Source organism: Callospermophilus lateralis, chromosome 8 (assembly GCF_048772815.1).
Source record: "Callospermophilus lateralis isolate mCalLat2 chromosome 8, mCalLat2.hap1, whole genome shotgun sequence".
Lineage (NCBI taxonomy): Eukaryota > Metazoa > Chordata > Mammalia > Rodentia > Sciuridae > Callospermophilus > Callospermophilus lateralis.
This window is the reverse complement of record NC_135312.1, coordinates 34,230,098-34,253,772: the sequence shown is the minus strand read 5'-3', so window position 1 is coordinate 34,253,772 and position 23,675 is coordinate 34,230,098. Positions and strand designations below refer to the sequence as shown.

The 23,675-nt window shown below is 35.0% G+C and overlaps 1 protein-coding gene across 1 annotated transcript in view; it reads left to right on the top strand.

Annotated features, from left to right (window-relative positions):
* Window positions 1–16,362, top strand: part of Kctd8 (potassium channel tetramerization domain containing 8) — a 230,963-nt gene extending 214,601 nt beyond the window's left edge. Inside the window, exon 2 of the mRNA XM_076865049.2 lies at window positions 15,902–16,362. Within this exon, the coding sequence (XP_076721164.1) occupies window positions 15,902–16,362 (461 nt within the window). The remainder of the gene's footprint in view (window positions 1–15,901) is intronic.
* Window positions 16,363–23,675: the final 7,313 nt, after the last annotated feature.

The window sequence follows — 23,675 nt, the reverse complement described above, 5'->3', positions numbered from 1 at the left end:
GGTTCCTCCTCTGTCCTCACAATGAGACATCACTAAATCCTGTTGGCTTTTACACTAAAGTTCTCTCAACTTTTTTACTCTGCTCCATTAACACCACAGTGACACCTATGTTTACTTTAAAGTGTCATTATCTGGCACCTAGAAAGCAATGAGGCAGCTGTTCCTTTCTTACCCAAGTCTGATGATCACTACAGAATGCAAATCTAATCAAATTTCCTACTCCTTCCTGCTTAAATTGGATGTTTTCTCCCTTTGCTTTCTTCTTCTCCCTTTCCTATTTATCTTCTCCCTGTCCCATTTTTTTTTCTTTTTGCTAAGAAGGGCACTGGGAACTGAACCCAGGACACTTACCACTCAGCTACATCTCCAGCCTTTTTTATTTTTCATTTCAAGACAGGGTCTCACTAAATTGCTTAGGGGCTCACCAAGTTGCTGAGGCTGGCTTTGAACTTGAGATCCTCCTGCCTCAGCCTCCTGAGTCACTGGGCTCCAATAACATTTATAAAAGGTTTTGCAACAGACTTAATAATACAAAAGAAACTGCCCACCATCTTGTTTCAATCTCCTTCCTTTTTTCCTATGCCTTCCAGACCATATCATGCCAAAGGAATGCATATTTTGCAGTTTCTATAAAGTTGAAAGCTTGAAACCATATTCCCTGGTGATATTCTATAAATATGTACTACCAATAAAAGTGGAATGGATTTAATTAATTTTTCCTTAATTACTTTGAGTTATCTATAGAAAGCACTGTGTGCCAACAGGTAATATTTTTAATGAAACTTGTATTACCACAAATTGGATTATAAAATAATCTTTTTTTATAATTAATAAGATAAAGAGTAGAGCAATTGGACACATAGTATTAAAGATTTTAATTATAAATTTTTAGTTGCATCTTCTGTAATCATAGAGGACCAACTGACAGAAAACAAATTAAAAACAAACATGAACTATTTTCATATGCTCTTTGATCTATAAAATCAGAATCTTTTCTGTCTTTCCTTTGACCATTAGCCTTGACCTTTTGTTGGGGAAGAGTTCATAGCACTTTAAAGGCAGACACTGTTGCTGACCATATAAATAAAGGAGTGTGAGCCCCTTAATCATTAATTTGACAGATATTTTTGATTCCTCTGTAATGCCGATATACTGATATAATTACATTTAAATCAATTATATTGTAAATCACAATTCTCAATTAGTTAATAATCTCTATATTTAGTTTTTGTAATTGAATAATTATACAATTCTCATTTATTATTATGAGAATTTTGTTCTAAAAGAAATGAATATATTTGAATTTTTCTTTCAAATAGCTCATAATTCTGTTAAGTAGTTTTTGGAAAGTTAACTGTAAGTGGACATCTCTGATCACTTTCACTGAACTATATGAAGTCAAAGCAAACTATGCATTTCTGTGGTTTTTGTGCTATCAGCACTTCATGGAAAGTTATTCAATACATGTCAAGTCAAGAACATACTCTGTTACTAATGCTTCATGTATTTTTAAAGAAATATATTTCCAAGCTTTTAATGAATAATAACTCACACAACTATTAATTAAATACATTTTTCCAAAAGTATCATCCATGCAAATTCTTCCTTGACATAATATTTTGGTTGATCCACTAAGATGTTGTACCAATACATCTTTTTAGCTTGTAATAGTTTCATAGGCAGCATTTTAGAATCTTCAACTTTTAATTTATAAGACTTTAATATCAAAAAAGAAAAATGATGTTCTATCTGCTGTTGAAATTCTGGGTTTAGACTAAAGCATGCTCTGAGGTGACATGGAAAGTTCAGGGTAGCTCTGCAGCGACAGGATCTACTCATTATTTAATTAAGCCCTGAAAGCCCTTGGCAGAAACTTGTGGCCTATGTCAGAACCTTTTCTAATCAAGAGGTGCACATCATGGAAAGGTTAAGTCTTACAGGTGTTTTACTGTACAAATATTACTTTGATAGTTTTGAAAATATAGTATAGACATGCCCCAAATCCTAAGATACTTCCTTTCTCCTTGCTGTTCCTTCTCTGCTCTATGATGTCCCTTCAACATCTTGTCTATTTTATTAATTTCACTCTATAAAATTACAGTAGGGTTCACTTTACAAATATACACTATTCCTTTGAACCATAGTTGTGACTTATGTTGAGCCCATTTAATTAATATCAAATAGCCTTTTATTATTGGTCTGAATTTACAAAGATGTGTACATCAATGGATATCCAACTTAAGCAATTATTTTGAAATGGGAAAACTTTAAATTTGATAAGTAGAAATTGCTTGGTTAAATAGCATGGTCCCAGTTAGTAAGGTTCACAACAAACAGAGAAACTGTAGTCCACATCTTTACATGTACGTTTTAAATTTAGTTTCTGTTACAATGGCTAGTCATGATGTCAAATAATATTATGTCAAAAATGACCTAAATAAATACTAACACTCAGGTATAGTTCCACACTTTTATTTCAAAATTTTTACAGACCTGCATCTTGATTTAATCTTCTTAGAGCATGAAATTTACAAGAAACAATAGCTCTAATTTAAGATTTCAAGGAAACTGGTCTCAACACCAATTTCAGGAGTTTTGAGGCAGTTTATCTCCAGAACTTATTCAGTATAAGCTCTGGAGTCAAACAGATTTGTGGCTGGATATTGCCTCTCCCACTTCCAAATATGACCTGTTAAGTTTCATAACCTAAGTCTCAATTCCCTTATGTGGAAAATAGGCATAATAAGCACCTACTTTATTAGGTGATTGTGAGGTGTAAATGAGATGTGTCATGTAGTGCATGAGGCAGGTACCTGACTGATAGTGAGTGGTTTAGAAGATGCAAGGCCTTAGTACAGTCCCCAGCCTCAGAGAATGTATGTGTACACATGCTGTCTCCTGACTCCATCACTAAGTTTCTATCTCTCAGTTCATTTTGTTCTACATAAAGTGGCTATTCAGAAAAAGGTGACAATAGATGTTGCTATGGAATTGTATGAGACACTTATTTCACTACAAATAATATTGATTTCTATATTTAACCCCACTTTTCATATTGAAGTAAAATATAGATAGATAGATAGATAGATAGATAGATAGATAGTGTGTGTGCGTGCACACATATGTGTGTGTTTGTGTTTAACTTGATTGAAATAGATCTTTTTCTCCAGGACACAGAATGTATGAGGAGCTCAGTTGAGGACAATAATTGTAATAATAGTAATAATAATGATATCAATAATACCCATCTTGGCCACAATAGATGAGGTACGTGACTTCAATAGTAGTACAACAGTTTGGATTCTTTGAATTGTAGGTTGAGTCTCATAATAATTTTCTCAGAAATACATGTTGATTTATTATTTTTCTCTGCCTTACTCCAAATTACCCCAAATTTTCTGATATATATCTTAAAATGTGCATAAAAAGTTAAGTTTACACATTAGAAGTGTTACAAGTTTTCCAATAACACATACAGCCAGTACATCCATCAACCTGCTTCAGGAAGAAAAGTTTCATCTGTGTTTCAAAGTTAATTGCATCTAATGCAATACTTAGTTAAGTTTTTTAAAGAAATTTTCCTCATAAGATTTATGTGTGTGTGTGTGTGTGTGTGTATATATATATATATATACTACTTATATAACACTATATATAAGTTAGTGGTCTAACACTACTTATCAAACCAGCACAGAGGAATTAGTGATCTAGATACCCATTCACTGCTAGGGTGTCTTCTCTTTCTCCCCTCCTGTCTTTGAGACTGGGAGACTCAGTCACATGCAGGCACATCTTTTTTGGAAAGGGATGAAACAACCTTCTCTTTTTTCCCCCTCAAAGAGAATTCAGTGTATCCCAGATATTTGCTATTAGTGCCCCATCCAGATTATTTGCCTGCCAAGCCCTGTTCTTTCCATAGATTATGGGGTTGGCTTGGTAAGATATTATAATGGCCAGTCTAGGTTATAAATCTGGAGTCTGCTGAATACATTAAGTGCATAGTGGCATCGAGTAAGTGCTTAGACACACATACACACAGAACCAATAACGGTTTGCTCCATGTATGCAAGTATAGTAAAAAACTGAAACCAAACTATCATTCACATAGTGAATACAAATACATGTGGTATTTAGGATAATATTAATTCCTCCAGTTAGGTTTGGACAGAGGATGGAAGCAATACAAAATGAGTTTTGGAGTTAAAGCTGAGACGAGGCCATGGGAAGTGTTGTCTGTGGAGCTAAGAGATTTGGATGCTTGTGAAAGGTGTTAACATCTTAGAATAGGTATTATATTAAGAGCTATATTTCACTGGTGTGGAGCTGGGATCTTGATCTGAGCATTGATAATTAGACATAGAGTCTAGGGAAGAAAGCATTTCTTGGAATTCTTGCCATAGATTCAGTTAATAAAGGCTCATAACCATGAGGATGAAGTTTACTCAGTAGGATCAGGTGACTAATCACCTAGGAAGGGAAACAGTCCAGGGGTAGGAGTTGGAAGAGTGAAGATGAGTCACAAATTGTAAATCTGGGTGATTAAGAAGAATTGGATGCCTTTATTTTTAAAAAAAAGAAAAGAAAAACAGAAATCACAGGAAGGATAATAAGTTTAGAGGGAAAAAAATAATGAGATTATGTTTTGACATATAGTTTTTGAAGGTTAGAAGGCAATGAAGTCATGGGACTGGAACCTCAAGGAGTGATCAGGTGCTAGTGATATGTGTGTGTGAATCTGCTAAAGACAAGGGCCTCATGTTTAATGATTGTGTGTGTGTGTGTGCGTCTCTGTGTGTGTATGTGTGTGTGTGTGTAAGAATGAGGAAGTAGGTGGTGATGTTTGTTTTTGTAGAAAGAGGAAGAAAATAATGTATTGTGGGAGCAGAGATGGTATAAGGAGACTGTGAACCTCATTCAAATGTGGCTCCTCTATGTAACTGGGAGGAACTTAGAATATGTGATAATCTTTTTCAAAATAATAAGGACTGTGTTAAAAGAGGGGAAAATTCATTCTATGTTGCTCCAAAAGATAGAAACAGGACCCATGGATGGCATTATTTGAGGAGAAAAAATTATAACTAGAGAGATGTTCTAAAATTAGGGATACTCCCAAAGAAAAGTGATTTGCAATACACTATTCTGAGCTTATCATTACTGGAGGAGCTTGCACAGAAACAGGGTGATGGCCTGACAGAATCTGCAAGACATTTTATTTTAATAAAGAAATTAAGATCCTGTAGTCAGATTCAGTATAATCCTGTCATTAAGGATTATATCATCTTCACTTATATAAGAGAACTTAGCATCTAAAAGAGCCAGATGTTAGACTAAATGGACTTATATTAATTTCCAGTGGCTTCTATAACTAACCAAAACTTAGTGGCTTAAGAAAAACAGAGACTGCTGGGTATGGTGGTACATGCTACAGTTCTAGTAATTCGGGAGGCCAAGGCAGGAGGATCACAATTTTAAACTCAGCTTTTACAACTTAACAAGGCCCAAAGCAATTTAGCAAGACCCTGTCTCAAAATAAAAAAAAATAAATAAAAATAAAAAGGCCTGGGGAATTATCTCAGTGGTCAAGTACCCTAGTTTCAATCCCTAGTACCAAAAGGAAAAAAAGAGAGAGAGAGAAAGAGAAATCAGAAATTTATTCTCTCATAGCCTTAGAGACTTGAAGCCTGAAGTCAGTTTCACTAGGCTGAAATCAAGAAGTCAGCAAGGTTGTGCTACCTCCAGTTGTTCCTGGGCAACATTTCATGTGGTGTTTGCTTGTTCCAAGTTCTGGTGTCTGCCTTGATCTTACTTTCTAGCCACATTACTCCAACCTCTGCCATTGTGGGCACATCACTTTTCCTTTTCTCCACCTTTTCTGTGTCTCTCGGGTTCCCCTCTACTTTTATCTTATGAAAGTACCTGCTATTAAATTTAAGACCCAACCAGATAATCCACAATAATACATTTACAATCTTAAAATCTTTACTTATACCTGCAAAGATGTTTACCATATAAAGTGACACTTATGGATTCCAGATATTAGGACCTACAGTCTTTTCTAGGGCCTCTTATAACCCTACTAGAAAGTTCTTCACATTTCCTGACATGAAACCCCACTCTAGGAGGAAGATGCCCACATTTTTATTCATTCTTAAGCAAAATAAGAAAGTGAGTTTTAAACAATTATTTTGGCATTTGGCATTACATTTCAGAACCTCACCTCTAGTTCAGGTTTACTATTTTCAAAGATAGGGCAACATTTTTTTTTCTTTTTTTTTTTTTTTTTTAGTATACCACAAAGTGAAATTAAGCTCTGCTATGCTCATATATGCTTTCATTTTCCATTCATTGTAGTGATTCTGCACCCTGCCTCCTCTGTAACAGGCACTTTCATACATCTCAAAGTGAAAAGAGGTGGTACTCACATTAAATAGTACAGCAGTTCACAAAAAGTCGCATCTCACAGAACATTATGGGAAATACTTGAAAATGTTTATTGGCAGGCAGACACTCCAGAGTTGAAAAGATCTGACAAAATTCCTGGGAACTATGGCTTTCTGCCGGTGATTGCTTCTGCTTTTGGTACACAAGCGTTAGCTTGTGTTGTTTTATTTTTATCCTTGCCTCCTCACAAACTCTGCTTCCACTGTTAAAACCAAGAGATTTGTCTGGAGCTTCAGGCAGCTGTTTAGTACTGTATAACAAACAACCATGATTTATGACCAGCATGGTTTTATGTTCATATAAATTTGTTCCGCACAGCACATCATAAGTGTACCCCCAACCTATATTTACAGAGCGCCTTTTTCCCCTCCCAGTGCCATCAGATGTGGTATAAAAACAACATCTCATTAATCCTTGCCAAGCACCTTGTAGACGTTATGATCCAAGTTTTATAGATGTGGAACAAGAGGCATACACAGGTTTCTATTCACAAATTTGGAAAACAGATAAATCATGCTCTTATATACTCTGTGCCTGTGAAGAGGAGGTCATGAGAAGGTGGCCTCCTGGGCATGAGAAGAAAGCTGTGACATCAGTAATAAGGACAGGAGGATTCAGACTTGGGAACCTAGAACAATCAGGGGGGTTGTTTCTTAATTGCAGGATCCCAAAAAAGCCTTCATTTATGTGTTTGTATGAAGCATAAGAAGGGTGACTATAGCACAGACTCCTAGCTCTATGCAACATGGTGATAAATTTTACATGAAGAACTCTTGCAAGATGGCTATAACAGTCTTCCAAGAGGATCCCTGATATCTTTTGTACTGGTCTTGTTTAGGTGCAAGTATCAGGTAAAATCATGTAAATAATGTAGAATCCACTTGCAGAGCAAAGGAAATCATTTTTCTTCATTATAGATGGTTCTGGAGTACTGTGTGTTTCTCCTTAATAAGCTAGAAGGGATAATGCAGGGACCTTCCCAAGGGATTGGCATTTTTAATAACTAAAGAGCCTATGAAGTCTGTCTTGTGGTTCACTGCTGAAGGTTTGTTTTGTTCTACTTCCTGGCTTTTTGTTTGTTTTTGTTATACCAGTTAAGCTTAGTTATACTTGAGTTTATTTAGAATACAACAATTTCCTATGTGATTAGATATGGTTTTATAAATACTACTAATTTTATTTAATTCAGTTTGATGATCACTGAATTTTCATGGGTCATGGGTGGTAGATACTTCAGGAAATACAAAAATAAAAGAGAAAGAACCTCTGCCTCATGAGGTACTGTAGTACGTGTGTGTGTGTGTGTGTGTGTGTGTGTGTGTATCTGTGTATGTGTGTGTGTGTGTGTGTTATTTTGTGAGGCAAAACAAGGATGGCAGTTAAAATGTACAGAAATAGCTATTATTTAAGACCAAATTTGTGCAGTACTTGGAAATAGATTCAAACAAACTACTATGGATTGTTAAGGGAATTAAAAAGAAATCACATCCATATGGGAGAATGGAAGGTTTTATGCTGAAAGCAACATTTAGAACAGGCTTTGAATCTTTAGGAGAAAGACAACAAGATTACTTTTGGAATTTCCTGGAATATATGTTCCAATAAGCAAATATATTTACTCTCACATTTTTTTTTCCTAATGCTATATTACATTTGCTTACTCACGGTGTTAGTATTATTTATTCAGTGATAAAACACACCAGCCTTCTGAACACCCTTGGTGAAACAAACACGAAATACAGTCTCTGCTCTCATGGAAATTATAACATTTGGAGGGAAATAGCACACCAAAAATGTGACCTTGGAACCCATTCTTACTATTTGTTATTATTGAGTTCTTGAATGTTTCCAAAGGTTCCGGTACTAAAGATCTGCTTTCAGCCTGTGGCACTACTAGAAGGTGGTGGAGCTTGTAAGAATCCAGGTCTTTAGGAGGAAGTTAGGTCTTTAGGGGGCATGTCCTTAAGGAGATATTGGCGCCCCAGTCTCTTCTTGTCTTTCTCTTTTGCTTTATGGTTGCCATGAGGTGAGCAGCTTTCCTTCACCATACTCTCCCCACCATGATGTTCTACCTCAACAAAAGCCCAAAAGCAGTGGGGGAAACTAACATGGACAGAAACCTCTGGATACATGAAGCAAACAAATTTTTTCTTCTTATAGGTGTTCATTTCAGGTATTTTGTCAGAGCAATAAAAAACCCAACTAAAACACTACTCTGTGGTCAGCTTCAAGAATATTAAGTAACACAAACATGGTGAATACAAAATACCAAATGAATAATATAGTTACATCCATTACTATAGAAATTCAGGAGTAATTTTTTAATAATATTAATTTAATAAAAATATGAATATTTAACTAATTTAATTACCACAGTAAGTAATTTAATTTAATTACCACAGTAAGCTGGGTATGGTAGCACACACCTGTAATCCCAGTGGCTCAGGAGGTTGAGACAAGAGGTTTGCAAGTTCAAAGCCAGCTTCAGCAACTTAGCAAGACTCTGTCTCAAAATAAAAAATAAAAAGGGCTGATGGAGCTAGGTTGGGACTCAGTGGTAGAGTGCTTGCCTAGTGCAGGTAAGGCACTGGGTTGTATCCTTGACACCACATAAAAATAAAAATAAAGGTACTTTGTCTGCCTACAACTAAATATATATATATTTTTTTTTAAAAAAAAGGGGGGGCAGGGATGTGGGTCAATGGTTAAGTGCCCCTGGGTTCAATCCTCAGTACCAAAATAAAAAAAAATTTAAAAAGAAAGAAAAGACAATACAATTAAAAGGAAATTTCTGCCTTGTTTGGGGAGTTTATAATTTAGGACTAGGAGACATGCTATAAATAAATAAATTCCCAGAAAAATTAACAAGTATAGTGATAATTAGAAGAACAGGCTGATAAGGGTCATATTCTGATGAAAAGAGGAGTACCATAACATGTTTTCCTTTTAATTTCACTTTTTTTTATTACCCTCAACTCCTAAAAGTGGCTAAGTAATGCTAATGAAGATAATAGAACACATAAAGATATAAGTTCATTTTTTTCTCTCATAGAAATTAATTTTTACTCATTTGAATAGTTTTTTCCCCAAGATGAACACACCTCCTGTATGGCCTCTAAGTTTCAATTTTCTGTAGAAATTCTATTGATGAATTAAGAATGACTCCATTCCTTAGCTCGTGCCAGTCACATTCTACACCTTCCTACCTCCTGCATGTCTATTGATTTATGCTTTTGTTTCATCTGCACTTCTCCAGCTGACCAGCCTTAACCACCGGGTATCAGGGACTGTGGTTGTGGTGGGGGTATGCACACGTGTGTCCCTCTTCTTGTAACTAATATGAAACTTTGTATCTCACAGGTGCTCAATAAATGTTTGTGAAAAAATGGAGTTTTTTTCTTTTTGATTCAACTGCTTAATACTTAGAAGCATGTGGTGCTAATATTTAAGATGGATTGGTTCATTCTATTCAAGTACCACATAACCATTCACACACCATTGAGTTTAGTACTATTAAAGGGCAATTTCCCTTCTGGGAATTATGCCCATTGCAGACAAATTTTACATACCGAGTCTTTTCTATCAGCACTAGGCAGGTAAAGAGATTAAAATAAAGGGTTTTTTCAAGTGTGCAGTTGTACACAAACTTCATTTGGAAATGCTTCTGTATTCTAAGGAAAAATATAGAGCTACTCTTATTGCACATGCCCGCATCCAGAACTACCCAGGAATCATGTGGCGATTTAAAGACAAAAATATTGACAATCAATTTCTATACCAAATTATCTACCTGAATGACTGGGCAAAACTACCTCTTTCTTCCTTTTTGTTTCAGTATAACTGAGTTTGATTCTGGCTCAGGCAATCCAACTAATGTTAACTGGTCATTTAACATTCATAGCACTTGGTCCTTGTTTAATATTTTGATATTAGCCCCAAGTTCTCATCTGTTATAAATTTCTACAATTCTACATGTTAAAATGAATAGGAAGGGATTTTTCAAACTATAAAATTTTAATTAAATATTAAACATTAAAGATTTTAAAACTTGCCATGAATAGAAATTAGATATTAGAACAGGGAAATAAATTTTATTTCCACAAAAGTGCTCCACAGAGTTTTAGGGTTCAAAGACAACTTTCTGTAAGTTCATAAAGATGTAGTTCTAGGAGATACTATCAACTTACATCTGTTTAATGCATCTATTCTTAGTGTGTAAATCATCAACAGCCAGAATGAAGCCTAAAGATACATAGTGCATTCTGATTCACACACCAGTTCAACAATTTACTAGATCAGTTTTCTGTAGCAAGTGACTTGTATTCCTTCAGACTCCGTTTCCTTATGTTTAAGCTTCAAATAATCATGACAAGGATTAAATGAGTTAATACACAAAAAGTATTTTGATTCAGGCTGGCATGTGTAAATAGTCAGAAATGTTAATTTTATTATTCAACATAAATATCTTCCAAGGTATTCCCACACCATTAAAAATAGCATAAAATTACTATTAGGTATGTCGGGTGTGCACATACATAATTCTTTAACAAGTTCTTTTAACAATTAATCAAGGAGCAGCACAGCCTAGGTTGGTGGCCTGCTGGTCTGTTGGGTCAGTAAGCCTGTGCTTCCCAAGGGAAAATGATCTGTGGTTTTGCAGGAGAGCTGTCCAATATGTTTTCACAGCAAATGAAAAAATGAAAAGTTGAGTAATTGCCCCAATGTTTGAAAGTGTCTAAAGTGTAACTATGTATGGAATTGAATGCTTTTAAAAATTCACTCTTTTTCAAACAAATATCAGGTACAGATTTGCTTGTTTTCTGATTTCTTGTTGCTCTAATACTTAGTAACGTGTTGTTATGTGATGGAAGAAAGCCCAGCTGACAAGACCTCCAGAACACATTTACCTTTTCCCTTTTATGCCAGATCTGATTAATGCTCTATCTCACTGGACTAAATGCTTTGGGGGAAGATCATTCAAATATATACTCAATTCTCTTATTAGTTTAAGAGATGCAGGATTTATAATAGTCATGCTGTTCCCACATAGTGATATTTAAATTATCGTTTGTGTGCTGCTTAAGGCATTTCAATTGGTTTTGGACTACTGAATGGAATGATGTAAAATTAAAGTTTGAAATTACCCCTAGAAGCCTACAATTAGCAGGCATCCACAAGAAAACTAGGCAACAAGAGTAAATCATTATTTTCCATGAATAAATTTACTTTTCTTAATTTCATGCCATAAAAGCACATAAATAAGTTAAATACCTTAGTCCCAATCTGTATCTACCATATTATCAATGATGATTTAGAACATGCTTAACCAACTTGAAATTTTTAAAAGTGCTGGCATAAATCAAAAGAAGGCTGTTGGTCATCCTTAATGATTTTTACAGAGAATTTCCGTATTATTCTAAATAATGAAAATGTGGACAAAATCAAGGTAATATTTTCCCTTAGATCATATAATACAAACTTCTTTATCTATTTGGTATTATTGGTAATCCTTCTTGCCTAAAGCTTGCTTATAAATTCATAATAATTTTAGTTTCCACCATCTTTTCCTTGTAGATCTTAAAGTCTCCAGATATTCTAAAATATCCTAAACAGTTAAACTGTTATCATACAATACTATAAAGTTGACTCTATGTTTGAGCATTCTCTGATCCATCTTATTTATGGAAGGAATAAAGAGACAGAGGTGATGAAGAGTGGTAAAGAAAACAGAAAGAATTGGAATAAATTAATAAAAAACTTCATATGAGAAATTCAGTTAGGACTCATTTGTTGGGAAATGCATCTTAGCTCATCTTTACTGAAAATTCCAGGGATCCTGGGCCACATGTATCCAGTCTTTTTTTCTGCATCCAATTGTCTTCACCTACATAGAGTTAGAATAAGCCTGTGAGCCTCATCAAAACAGAGACCTCCTCTTATTTATCTTTGTGTCCCTTGATCTTAGCACAATACCTGGCACATAGTGGGTACTCAGCCTCAAACTGTTGGCTGATCTTGTGATGTCTTCTTCAAGGAAGTTTTCTTTGGTCTTCCATCTTGCAGTACAAGAGCAAGTATCTATATTTGTATGTGTTGAGGGGTGGTTATTTTCATTAATAAATTATAATACCATCAGGCATAATAGTAACACATTTAGCTAGCACAGAGACTTTATATAACTCTGTATCCTCACTGGCATAAGTTTTTAACAATTATTTCTCCCAGTGAACAGAAACAGAATGAAGCATTCACTTTGGCAGTATCTAACATCCTGTCTCTGTACTGTCTTCCATTTCCATGTTATTACTCTTCTGCCTGAGTGTCTCTATCTAATGCTCTATCTCCCTACTTATTAAGATGAAATCATTTTTCTCCTCATTAATTGACCCTTAAATGTAAATTGGCTTGCACAGGTATTTGCAGTTTAATCCTTTAGTCTTTATAAGGAATGAAAATCTTATATTCCTCTAATAGAGATTTTTGGTTAAGGAAATGCAAAAGATTGACAGAAAGACTAAAAAAAAATACTTTAGGTGTTGTTTAGGGTGATGAGTTTTGTGCTTGCATGAATCACATTTATCATAAAGATAATTAAGCAAATATTGTGTCTCCCCTACCATCTCAATCTCCATAAACACTATCTAGAACCCCTTCAGCACACTGAAATAAAGTCTCCAGGCATGGGCATGAACATTGAGCAAGTTCCGTTGCTATACCTATTTTTACTCTCTCTGTTGAGAATAATTGTACTAGATTCTGTATTTATGGAATATTATATAGTCTCAAAATTGTCTTGAGGAAAATAGTACTAATGTGCAGAGGAGAGAAAAGTATTTTAATCGAGGTCACAAGGCTAGTATTTGCGAAACAACCAGAAATTGAATCCAGCTCAGTGGGATTTCAAACTCATTTTTTCCCCAGTACAGCTGTCATCAAAATACAGTATCACTAAAAATCAGAGCCTTACAGTAACACCCTTCTAATCAATGGAGATGATGGCTGATGGCCGGTGTGGCTTTATCAGTCAGGGACCCAGGAAGAGAAAAGGAAATACCTAACAGGGTAATAATTTAAGAGAACTTAATAGCAGTGGTTTACCAGAGTGTGAACAATACCCTGGTCTTAATAATGACCTACAGGCCTGAAGTGTGAGCCTCAATGGAATTTGAGAAGAAGGGAGAAGAGGAGGAAAGGGGAGGGAGAGAAAAGCAGGGGATAATTGAGAGCTACTTGATAGATCTGGGCTTCTTGTACTAGCAACACATGTATAATACAGCAATTCCAGGAGTGGGGTGGGGTGAAGGTATTGTCTTGTTAATCTTGCCATTGGCCAAATCCACCTAGAAACCAGAAGGCAAGGAGCTTAACAAAAACCATGTCCATAAGCCCCTCAGGACACAGGAGGGTGGACAGGGACCTTGGTCAGTCCAGAATTGTTAACAATGTACCTTTCTACTCCTTTCCTCAGCCTCAATGTCCCATTCTCCCTGACAGAAGAAATGAAATAAAAATTGGCGAGATTCAAGAAACAACAAAAATCCAACAATATTTAAAAAAATCCATAGCTACAAAAACTATAAAAAATGTCTTAGTGTACTTTCTTCCTAAGAAGTCTTAAAAATTAGCATTAATTCTAGTTTTACTGGATGGCAGATGAAGTAAGTTTGAAATATTGGTTAAGACCTTTCTTCATATACATACATTTGCTTTGAGGTGGTTTCAGAAAGTCTTTTGGTAGGGTGTCCAGTTAATTGAGATACAGCTTACACATAGAAAACTTCCATTTTTTTAAAATATGGAATTCCATCAGTGTTTACAAGCATATACAGTCTTCTAACCAGCTCCACAGTCAAGATATGGAATCTCACTGCAAGAAGTTCTCAAGCTTTTTTGAAAACTTTAGTACCACTTAACTCTTGTTGGTTCTCTTTTTACTCTTATTTATTTATGTATTTATTTATCTTTGAATGTGACTCTGACTACATTGCGCAGGTTATTTTTGAACATCTGAGTTCAAGCAATCCTTCTGCCTCACCCTCCCCAGGAATTGGGACTGCAGGCATATGCTGCTGCAACTGGCTTTGTTTCTTCTGTTTTTGAATAAGAAAATTTGTGATGGCAACCAGCTACATGATGTACATACTACAAATTTTCATGAAATATATCTGTTCATTTGTCTCATCGCTCTTATGAGTAAACTACCAATGTTGCTTGTTAACTCATGTGATATGTATTTGATTGAACAATGGTCCATAACTAGTTGCACATTGAAATTACCTGTAGCCACCAAATGACCCAATGTCCAGTTGGCTCCTCATGACATCAGGCATTCCGGATTGATTCCAGTGAATGATAAGCTAAGGCTTTCTAAATTATTCTACTATTCAGTCAAGGTTCAGACCCCATGAATTAGAAGAAATTTTCTCAATTCTGGATGCAAAGTAAAATCCCCCGAATAATGTTTAAAGAACATTGATGTCTTCCCCCAGGCCGACTTACACAGCATGTTCATAAAAGTTGTCTTAGAGAAAGTATAATCTGGACCCCTAAGATCTCTGAATGGTTGGGCTCCATTTAATCAAGGTTTTATTATTGTTTTGGGGTATGTGATAGTGCTCAATAAATGCTAGATGGATGTCCTAATCCCACAGTGGAGTCAAGGAAAATAAAATATGCTCTCTCTTGGAAATAAACTCTTGGCATATTTGAAATAATTATTTTGGCAAGCTAACACTTTCTGAAAACTGTCCTCTAGGTAATTTATTTCAAATGCTAAGTCTCATATTTTGGGAAAATACTATATTTCAACTATATACTTTCACCATAATATTAGGCCCATATTTATATATTATAGCACTTTCATAATTCTCTCTGAGAAAATAGACAGGAAACAAGATTAAGAGACTAAGGGTAAGATTTAAATCAGCCTACCACCTGAAGTATAAATGATGCTATTACACCTCTGAGCTGAGAGAATACCTCTACTTTGTAAAATAAAGCAATGGTACTTTCCTGTTTTATAATGGCAAACTGTATGCACCAAGGACACCACCTTGTACAGTGTCCTGATCAGAAGTGAACCAAGTGTCTAATGAAACAAATATAAAACTAGCGTGATACTAACATATAATATTTTTTTCAGATCTCAGGATCTTCTAACTAAAATAACAAATGTCTTTTTTACAGCATAAAGCTACTGGTGATCTATCATGGCACAAAAGCTTATTAAGCAAACCTCTCAAATTTTATTATTATGAAATATTAACCAACATGATGCATGTTTCAATGTATACTTAAAGCTGCAAGGTTTGGGGTATAATATCTCAAAGGCTGGCTACTACAACAAATAGCATTCTTTATATGATCAGTGTTCTTCATTTAAAATAGAAAATACAGTGCTTATTTAATTTGACCTTCCAATTTATTTAATTGTTCTGCTCCATTTTTTTTTTCTCTTCAGGACCACCTCAGAAAATAGTGTCACCTAAACAAGAACATGAAGACAGAAAACACGACAAAGTGACAGATAAAGGAAGTGAAAGTGGGACTTCCTGTAATGAGCTCTCCACTTCCAGCTGTGACAGCCACTCCGAGGCCAGCACTCCCCAGGACAACCCGCCCAATGCCCAGCAGGCTACAGCTCACCAACCTAACACCTTAACATTGGATCGTCCCTCCAAAAAAGCCCCTGTGCAATGGATGCCCCCACCAGATAAACGCAGAAACAGTGAACTCTTTCAGACACTCATCAGCAAGTCCCGAGAAACAAATCTTTCCAAAAAGAAAGTCTGTGAGAAGCTAAGTGTGGAAGAAGAAATGAAAAAGTGTATTCAGGATTTTAAAAAAATCCACATTCCAGATTATTTCCCAGAGCGCAAACGCCAATGGCAATCTGAACTCTTGCAGAAGTATGGGTTATAGTGATGATCACATCCCTTGGGTATTTCGATGACATTTGATGTTTACTAGTGTCGCCACCTGACTGATGGTCAGTGTGATTCTTGCTGCTCTTCCTTATTGTGAACAGTGGATGTGGGACAGTATTTTTTTTTCCTTTTTTTCTTTTTTTGGTGGTTGTTATTTTTAGAAACAATTCAAAAAATGAATCCAATTAAAGTTGCGTCAAAACGGTGTATCTATCAGATTCAAATCGTGTTGCAAGAATGAAAGTAAAATGTGCATGATCAAGAAGCTTAGAATCTTGATTTTTGAACTGTGGTCAACTGGACATGCTTGTCATTTTGTAACTTACCAAAAACAAATCATCATATCACACCAACTGAAATGACAATATGGATGAAGCAACATCAATTAAAATTTCAGAGGATGGTTTTAATATCCAAATCTAAAACTGTTTAAATGTCAGTGCAATAAAACAAGTATTATTTTTTTGCATGAGCACAATGTTACAAATACATTACAAGAAATAGGGAAGATCTGTTTGTTGCTTGGAAAGAAAAAAATTATTAAAAATTAAGCAAAAAAAAAAAAGTTTCAGGCAAAGCCTATAAATGTAAGCTGTCTAGGAGATTGAGCTTTCTTTGTTCTGGATATGTGTTTTTGTTTTTGTTTTTTAATGTGTATGTGTATGGTATTTCTGTATGTTAAGATGGTGTAAATATGCCTTATACTATTGTGTTACTACATTGACATTCATCTATTAATGCTAGTCATGATGATTTCTGTGAAACGAGTATTTTACATCAGGCTGTAAAAATTGGTATAATGATGGTCTGAAAGATCCTATTATCATGTTATTCAAAATAATTGAGGAAAATGGTAAAGAGCTTTATGTATTTATTAAAAAAAGGAAAATGTATTAGAATTCCTTGATTTCTATTGTCTCTTCTTTTAAAAATATTCAATTGTTTTATTGTCTTCAACTTTTCTTTAAAACCCTATGTTGAATGGTCTGCTCAGACTTAATGTTGACAATTGTAAACATAATTCAAAATGAAGCTAGAGTTTAGATTCAGATAGGTTTGGTATTGATTAATAAACCCTTAGCCATGACAGAAAAAGACCTCATCTGAGAATACACTAAAATTTTATTTTAGCTGACAACCAGATTGGAAAACTCTCCAAAAAAATTGGGATGTTACCTCCTACAAATCAGAAGACAAAATGTCAATAGTATGGTAAAAGATCAGCCTTTTATGAAAAGTGATTTCTTCCTCATTGATACAAGCTTTCTTATCATAAGCCAAACAACTTTGCCTCACTGTGTCTTAGAAATGTATAATATCATGAAATTTTGCTAAAGAATAAGCTGAAAGAGGTAAGAATACTTTCAAGAATTATAGAACTCAATCTCTTCTGTGGTTAGCTAAAATGAAAATATGAGCAATACATATGGTATCATTACTTTTAGCATGATAGAATGAGATAAGCATTATCAACTCAAAGTTTTCAAAATATCTACATTCATTTTTGGTTATATCTGAGATTTCTCATAGTGCCATTATATAATATCACCTACAATGGGCTATTGAAGAAAACTAAGAGATATGATTTATTGTGAATTATCTATCAGGCTTTAAAAAATAGGCACTCAAGTTCATGTGATCTGGGGAGGTTATGATGCCCAGCATGGTTTGATACAGTTACAACACAGGTGAGTAGATAGAGCCAAATTTCAAATCCCATATCTATCACTAATTCTTCATGTGATTTTGGTGATAAGGGAATAATAAAGGGATAACAACATCATAAAGAAGATTTAAATGATGTAATTGAAATAAAGCATAACTACCCTTCATGGATCTGGGAAGAAACCGGGAGCTAGTGGTTTTACAGAATCCAGGAACTAGCACCTTCCAATGGGGAATTTAGAATACAGAGGAACAAGCAGTCTAGTAAGAACTATAGCCCCTAAGGAGTCACAGTCACTTGCAAAGCAAAAGAAAAAGGGGAAATTACCCTAGCTTACCCTATATTTAATTTCCCATGGGTACCTTTCATATTCCCAATTAAAAAGAAAGTGTTGGCAAAGAAGCAATGTAATTGTACACATGATCCCTTTGTGATACAAAGCCCCACAGCTAAGGGCAGAGAATCAATCTGACAGGTACTCTTGCACTCTGGTCTTTTCTTTTTTTTTCTATACAAACATTCAGGTAGATTAGCAATGCAAAGAATTATGTAACTGATCACTATTTCAGATCTTCATATCTTACACTCTAAAAGAAGTGATGCCTGTGAGTTTGTCTTTATAGTCCTTGATAGATTTGAATAAAGGTTCTGATCCATGGGATGGAGATGTAATCGTTTTAGTTCTAATTTGTTAAGCACTTATTATACTCCAAATATTTGATGTAGAGATCAACAACCTATTCAAGAAATACAAATTACTAGCTATTGCCCTTTGGAAGAAACTTTCAGTGTGAATCTTTTAAAACATTTTATTATCACCAGGCTAGAACTTGGCTTGCCTCAAGGGTATAAAAGGGAAAAAAAAGAAGCATCTAGAACAGGGACTCTTTCCTGAAGGAGAAAGTAACACAAAAAAATTAAAGGTAAGTTTGGCTATAGTTGCTATGTAACACTTTCTTCCCAAAGAGGTGAGCTCTAATAATCACTAAAGTCGGAAGCCTGGAAACAGGCTCCGAAGTTCAGTATTTAGTCTCCTCTACATGGTTTACCTTCTGTTAGGTACACAGTAGGCACTGAACTTGTGACCTAATATATTTCTCTTACTAGTAATTATCTCCACTTCCCTTTACCTGACATAGCAGAGCAGGTATTATCTAAACATAATACTCCCTCTATTTTGGAGAAGAAAATCCAAGCACTGTATACCAAATTATGGATACTCAATGAAATAGCACCATATCAGTTAACCTTTGTATTCACAAAATTTAGTAACTTAGGATAGCAATCATTTATCAACTTACAGTTCTATGGATTGGCAAGCTGGCCTAAGATCAGCTAGGCTGTTCTCCCAATGATCTTTATATAAACTGACTTGGACAATGAACTTGTATTTCTCAGTGACTGAATAATCTGTAATGGCCTCACTTTATGTTGGCCACTGATGGCCTTTATTGATTCAGTGTGCCTGAGTCCTCCACATGTCCTCTTCAGTAGTCCAGCTCAGGTTTAGACACATGCTACCACCTGTTCCAAGAGTGTGAGTCCAGAAGTTGTGTGGCCTGAGGGGACAAGGCTTCAACCACGTGCAGTATTACTTCCCCTATATTCTTTTGGGCAAAGCAAGGCATCTCAAGTTTAAGGGGTTGGGAAATATGCTCTTTCTCTTGATGGGAAAAGCACCAAAGAACTTGAAACAAATTGTACTCTACCATACATTCAACCCATCATTTCCAGGTTCACATCTAGAATTGAGTTCTCTGCACACCAGTTACTAATGATATGTACTCACACCCTTAAATCATCACCAGCCACTACACCCCATAGACCAAAAACATAAATTTTCCAATCCAAAGATTTATAAGTTTACTCATACTTCGTGCTTCAACTGAAATTAAACCTATTCTTAGAAACTTTCCTTGATCCCTCAGGATAAAACTATTAATTATTCCACTCTTAGATATCTCAAATTACTTTAAAAATATCCTTGCTGTACCTGTCACTTATATTTTGTAATGAATGAGCATAATAATTACATTTTTTCCATTAGATTTAAACATGTCTCATAGACATGTAGACCTTACTTTTATTCAAACAGGAAGAAACAATGAGTAAACAGGAAGAAACAATGAGTAAACAGTTTATGGCACACAGCAGGTATCAGTCATCTTGGCAAATGAATATAAACCATTTTTAGTGCAAAAATCTCATCATTAATCCTTGATAAATTTCTGTCTCCTATCCTGGCTAAAAGCCATTTTACTAGAGGACTATTTTAAAAAAATATTTCATAGTTTATTTTAATTTTGATGAATGTGATTTTGGCTTCTAGAGATAGAGATACAGTGACCAAGCCTGGACATTATTTCTTTTCTCCCACAGTGTGAACCTTTTTTTGTTGTTGTTATATAGTAAACATAACTTGTGATATGGTGTATTAGTGGTTTTTAGTTTAGATTAGCTTTCAAGTTTGGATCAAACAAATATCACCAAAGAATAGTTATGCTCACTTAGAAAAAGAATGTGAGTTGGAAGATTTTACTACAAAACTCTTAAATATCAAATCTTTCTTCTTCAAATATACCCTTTCCATTTCATAGTCCTAAGAAGAGTCAACTTGAAGCATAACATAGAAGACTAAAAGAATCTCACAACTGCAGGATTGAAAGATTCTTAAAACTCATATACATTTTTATAGAAATTAATTAAAAAATGATCTATACCTATCTCTAGTGTACCTACTGTGGTTGAGGGTTATTAAATACATCAAAGATACAAAAATAATAAAATGCTCAAGAACTTATAGAGTGCAGTTGATAAGATATATACACACTGCTTAAAGTACAGCGATGTTTGGGTATCATAAAAGCATAAATGTTGTTACACAGATTTAGAAGAAATGAAAGCTTTATGGTGGAAGTGAAATGTGATCTGGCTCTTGACAGAAAGGGAATTAGGATTTTAAAAAGGGGTACAAAGAAAGGGATAAATCTGTAAGTTTAATAATGTAAGAACACAAAGTTATTCTAGAAAATTTTTCACAGAAATATTACTGAGTGTTTTCATATACCAAATATGCATGTATCATCCTTATGTTGAAGAATATATTAATGAAGACTATTTCAGTAATAGTCTTCATATTCAAGATTATATTCTTATGAGTAAATTCTTTTTATACCTACCCAGTGTCTTTTGTCCAGGCTCCAAATGCAGCAGTAGGGTGCCAAAGTAGAAGCAAACTGAGTATTCTTTAGAATGTTTTTAAAAAGACTAAATGGAAGCTGATTAGTTCAAAGTGATGACTAGAAGCAAGTGAATTGGAACTTAGACTTGGAAAATATTTGGGGGGACAGGAATATTTTAACACTGACATTGTTTTGAGTTTTCAATGCAAGGTGATAATAAAAGCAGATTAATGGGTAGTTTTATTGGCATTTTAATATAATCCACATTTGTTACCTGCAAGTAGGGTCAATTGGTCCCATCACATTCCTCATACACATAATTTAATGCAGAAGACAGATAAGAAAACTGGTGATTTCAGAGAGTTGAACAAGTACTAATGAGCAGCACCTGAGAGAACTACCCTGAATGTTACTGAAAGTTCAGATCTTGTCATTTTCCACCACGTCTACAATAATAAAGACTATATTGTCTCTATAACTAATCTTTTCCTACTGGCCCATTCTTCCTGCTGCTAGAGAGGTGATCTTCCTACATTACACATTTTTCATATTACTTTCTTGTTGATTAAAACTTTTCATCTCATTTCCTACTAGAGAAAAAATTTACAAACTACTTCATATAACTATTAAAGCCCTCCACTTCTGTTTTCTTTCTTTACTCTTACCACTGTTTACTCATACACAAGCACACACACCACATATAAAAACACTTCACATATGCCCTTATTCCTTTTCCACCCACCCCCAGCTATTTATAACTTCTTGTCATCCCCAAGTAGAATTCAATACTTCTTTCTTTAGTTCACCAATATGTTTACTATGACAAGGACATAATTTGTTATCTTGTGTTTATGTCCTTCCTCTACCTCTCTATTCCTAAAAATGAGGATGGTCAGCATAGTCCTTCTGTCCTATTTAGTGACAGAAAACAAAGAGAATGGGGATGAAAGGAAGAGCACACATTTCCTTTCTGCCATATCTTTTCTCTTTCTCACCTGTACCTGCAAGGCAGAATGTGTAATACAAACAGAATATTGCCATTTTGCAAACTCTAATGAAGTAATAGTTCTAAACAAATGCTGTTCATAACAGCTTAAATTATTACATGAAGGGAAAATGGAAAACTTCATAATGAATATGTCAGGCTTATAGTAACTGATCCTGCCATTGAACTTAACATCATGCATGGGAAGGCAATCAGACATTAGTGATTACTGATGCAAAGCTATAGCCAGCACAGTACCACCTGTGATGTATTCTTGTCAAAAACAGTAGAGCTAAAACTTACAGGTCTCTAGGTATTGCTGAAAATTTTCTGGAAAAACAAGGACAAAGAAACCTTATAAATAACAACAAAACAATGCAGCCAGTATTAACAAGAAGGATAGAGATTCTACATGACAAATTGTCTGAATTCTTCAACAATAACATGGCAAGGGAAAACAATGAGGAATGAGGATTATTAGTCAGCTTTTCATTGCTGTGACAAAATAACTGAATAAAAACAACCTAAAGGGAGTAAAGAGATAGTTTTGCCTCATGATTTCAGAAGTGTCAGCCCATTACCAATTGACTCCATTGTTTCTAGGCCCATGGTAAGGAATAAATAGATAATACATCATAAATAGAAGTCTGTGTTGGAGGAAAGTTGTTCACCTTGTGATAGTTGAGAAGAGGCAAAGAGGAGGCTGGGAATGAGATATAGTTCCTAGGGCAAGCCCCTAAGAACCCACTAGACCTTACTTTCTACGGTTTTCACCACCTCCCCAAAACCCAATGAGCAATAAATACATCAATGGATTAATTTACTGATGATATTAGGACCCTCATGATTCTATCACATCCAAAGGCCCCACTGTGAATATTGGCTGCATTAGAGGCCAAACATTCAACCTGTGAGCTTGTGGGGAATATTCAGAATCTAAACCATAACAAGGACCTATATTCAAAAGTTATATTCTACACATGCTAAATGGGAAACTATCTGGATGCCAAATCCTGCCAAACCAACTATAAATTCCTCATCAGCAGCACCAACATCATTGCCATTAGCATCACCATTGAGGAATTCATCCATCTTAGGATGAAAGTTTAATGAAAACAACTTATTTTTATAATGATATTGTGGATATTTTGAAAAAACATGTCTCTATGTTTTAGAGGTTGTTTTAGTCAGATTTTGTGCTGCTGTGACTAAAAGACCTGACAAGAACAGTTTCAGAGAGGAAAAGTTTATTTAAGAGCTCACGGTTTCAATGGAGTCAGTTCATAGACAGCAGGCTCCATTATTCAGGATTTCAGGTAAGGTAGAACATCATGGCAGAAGAGTGTGTTGGAGGAAAGTGGCTCAGGGCATTGCAATCAGGAAACAGAGAGATACCCCACTTTCCAGGTACAAAATATATACCCCTAGGGCATACTCCCAATGACTCACCACCTCTAGCTACATTCTACCATCTT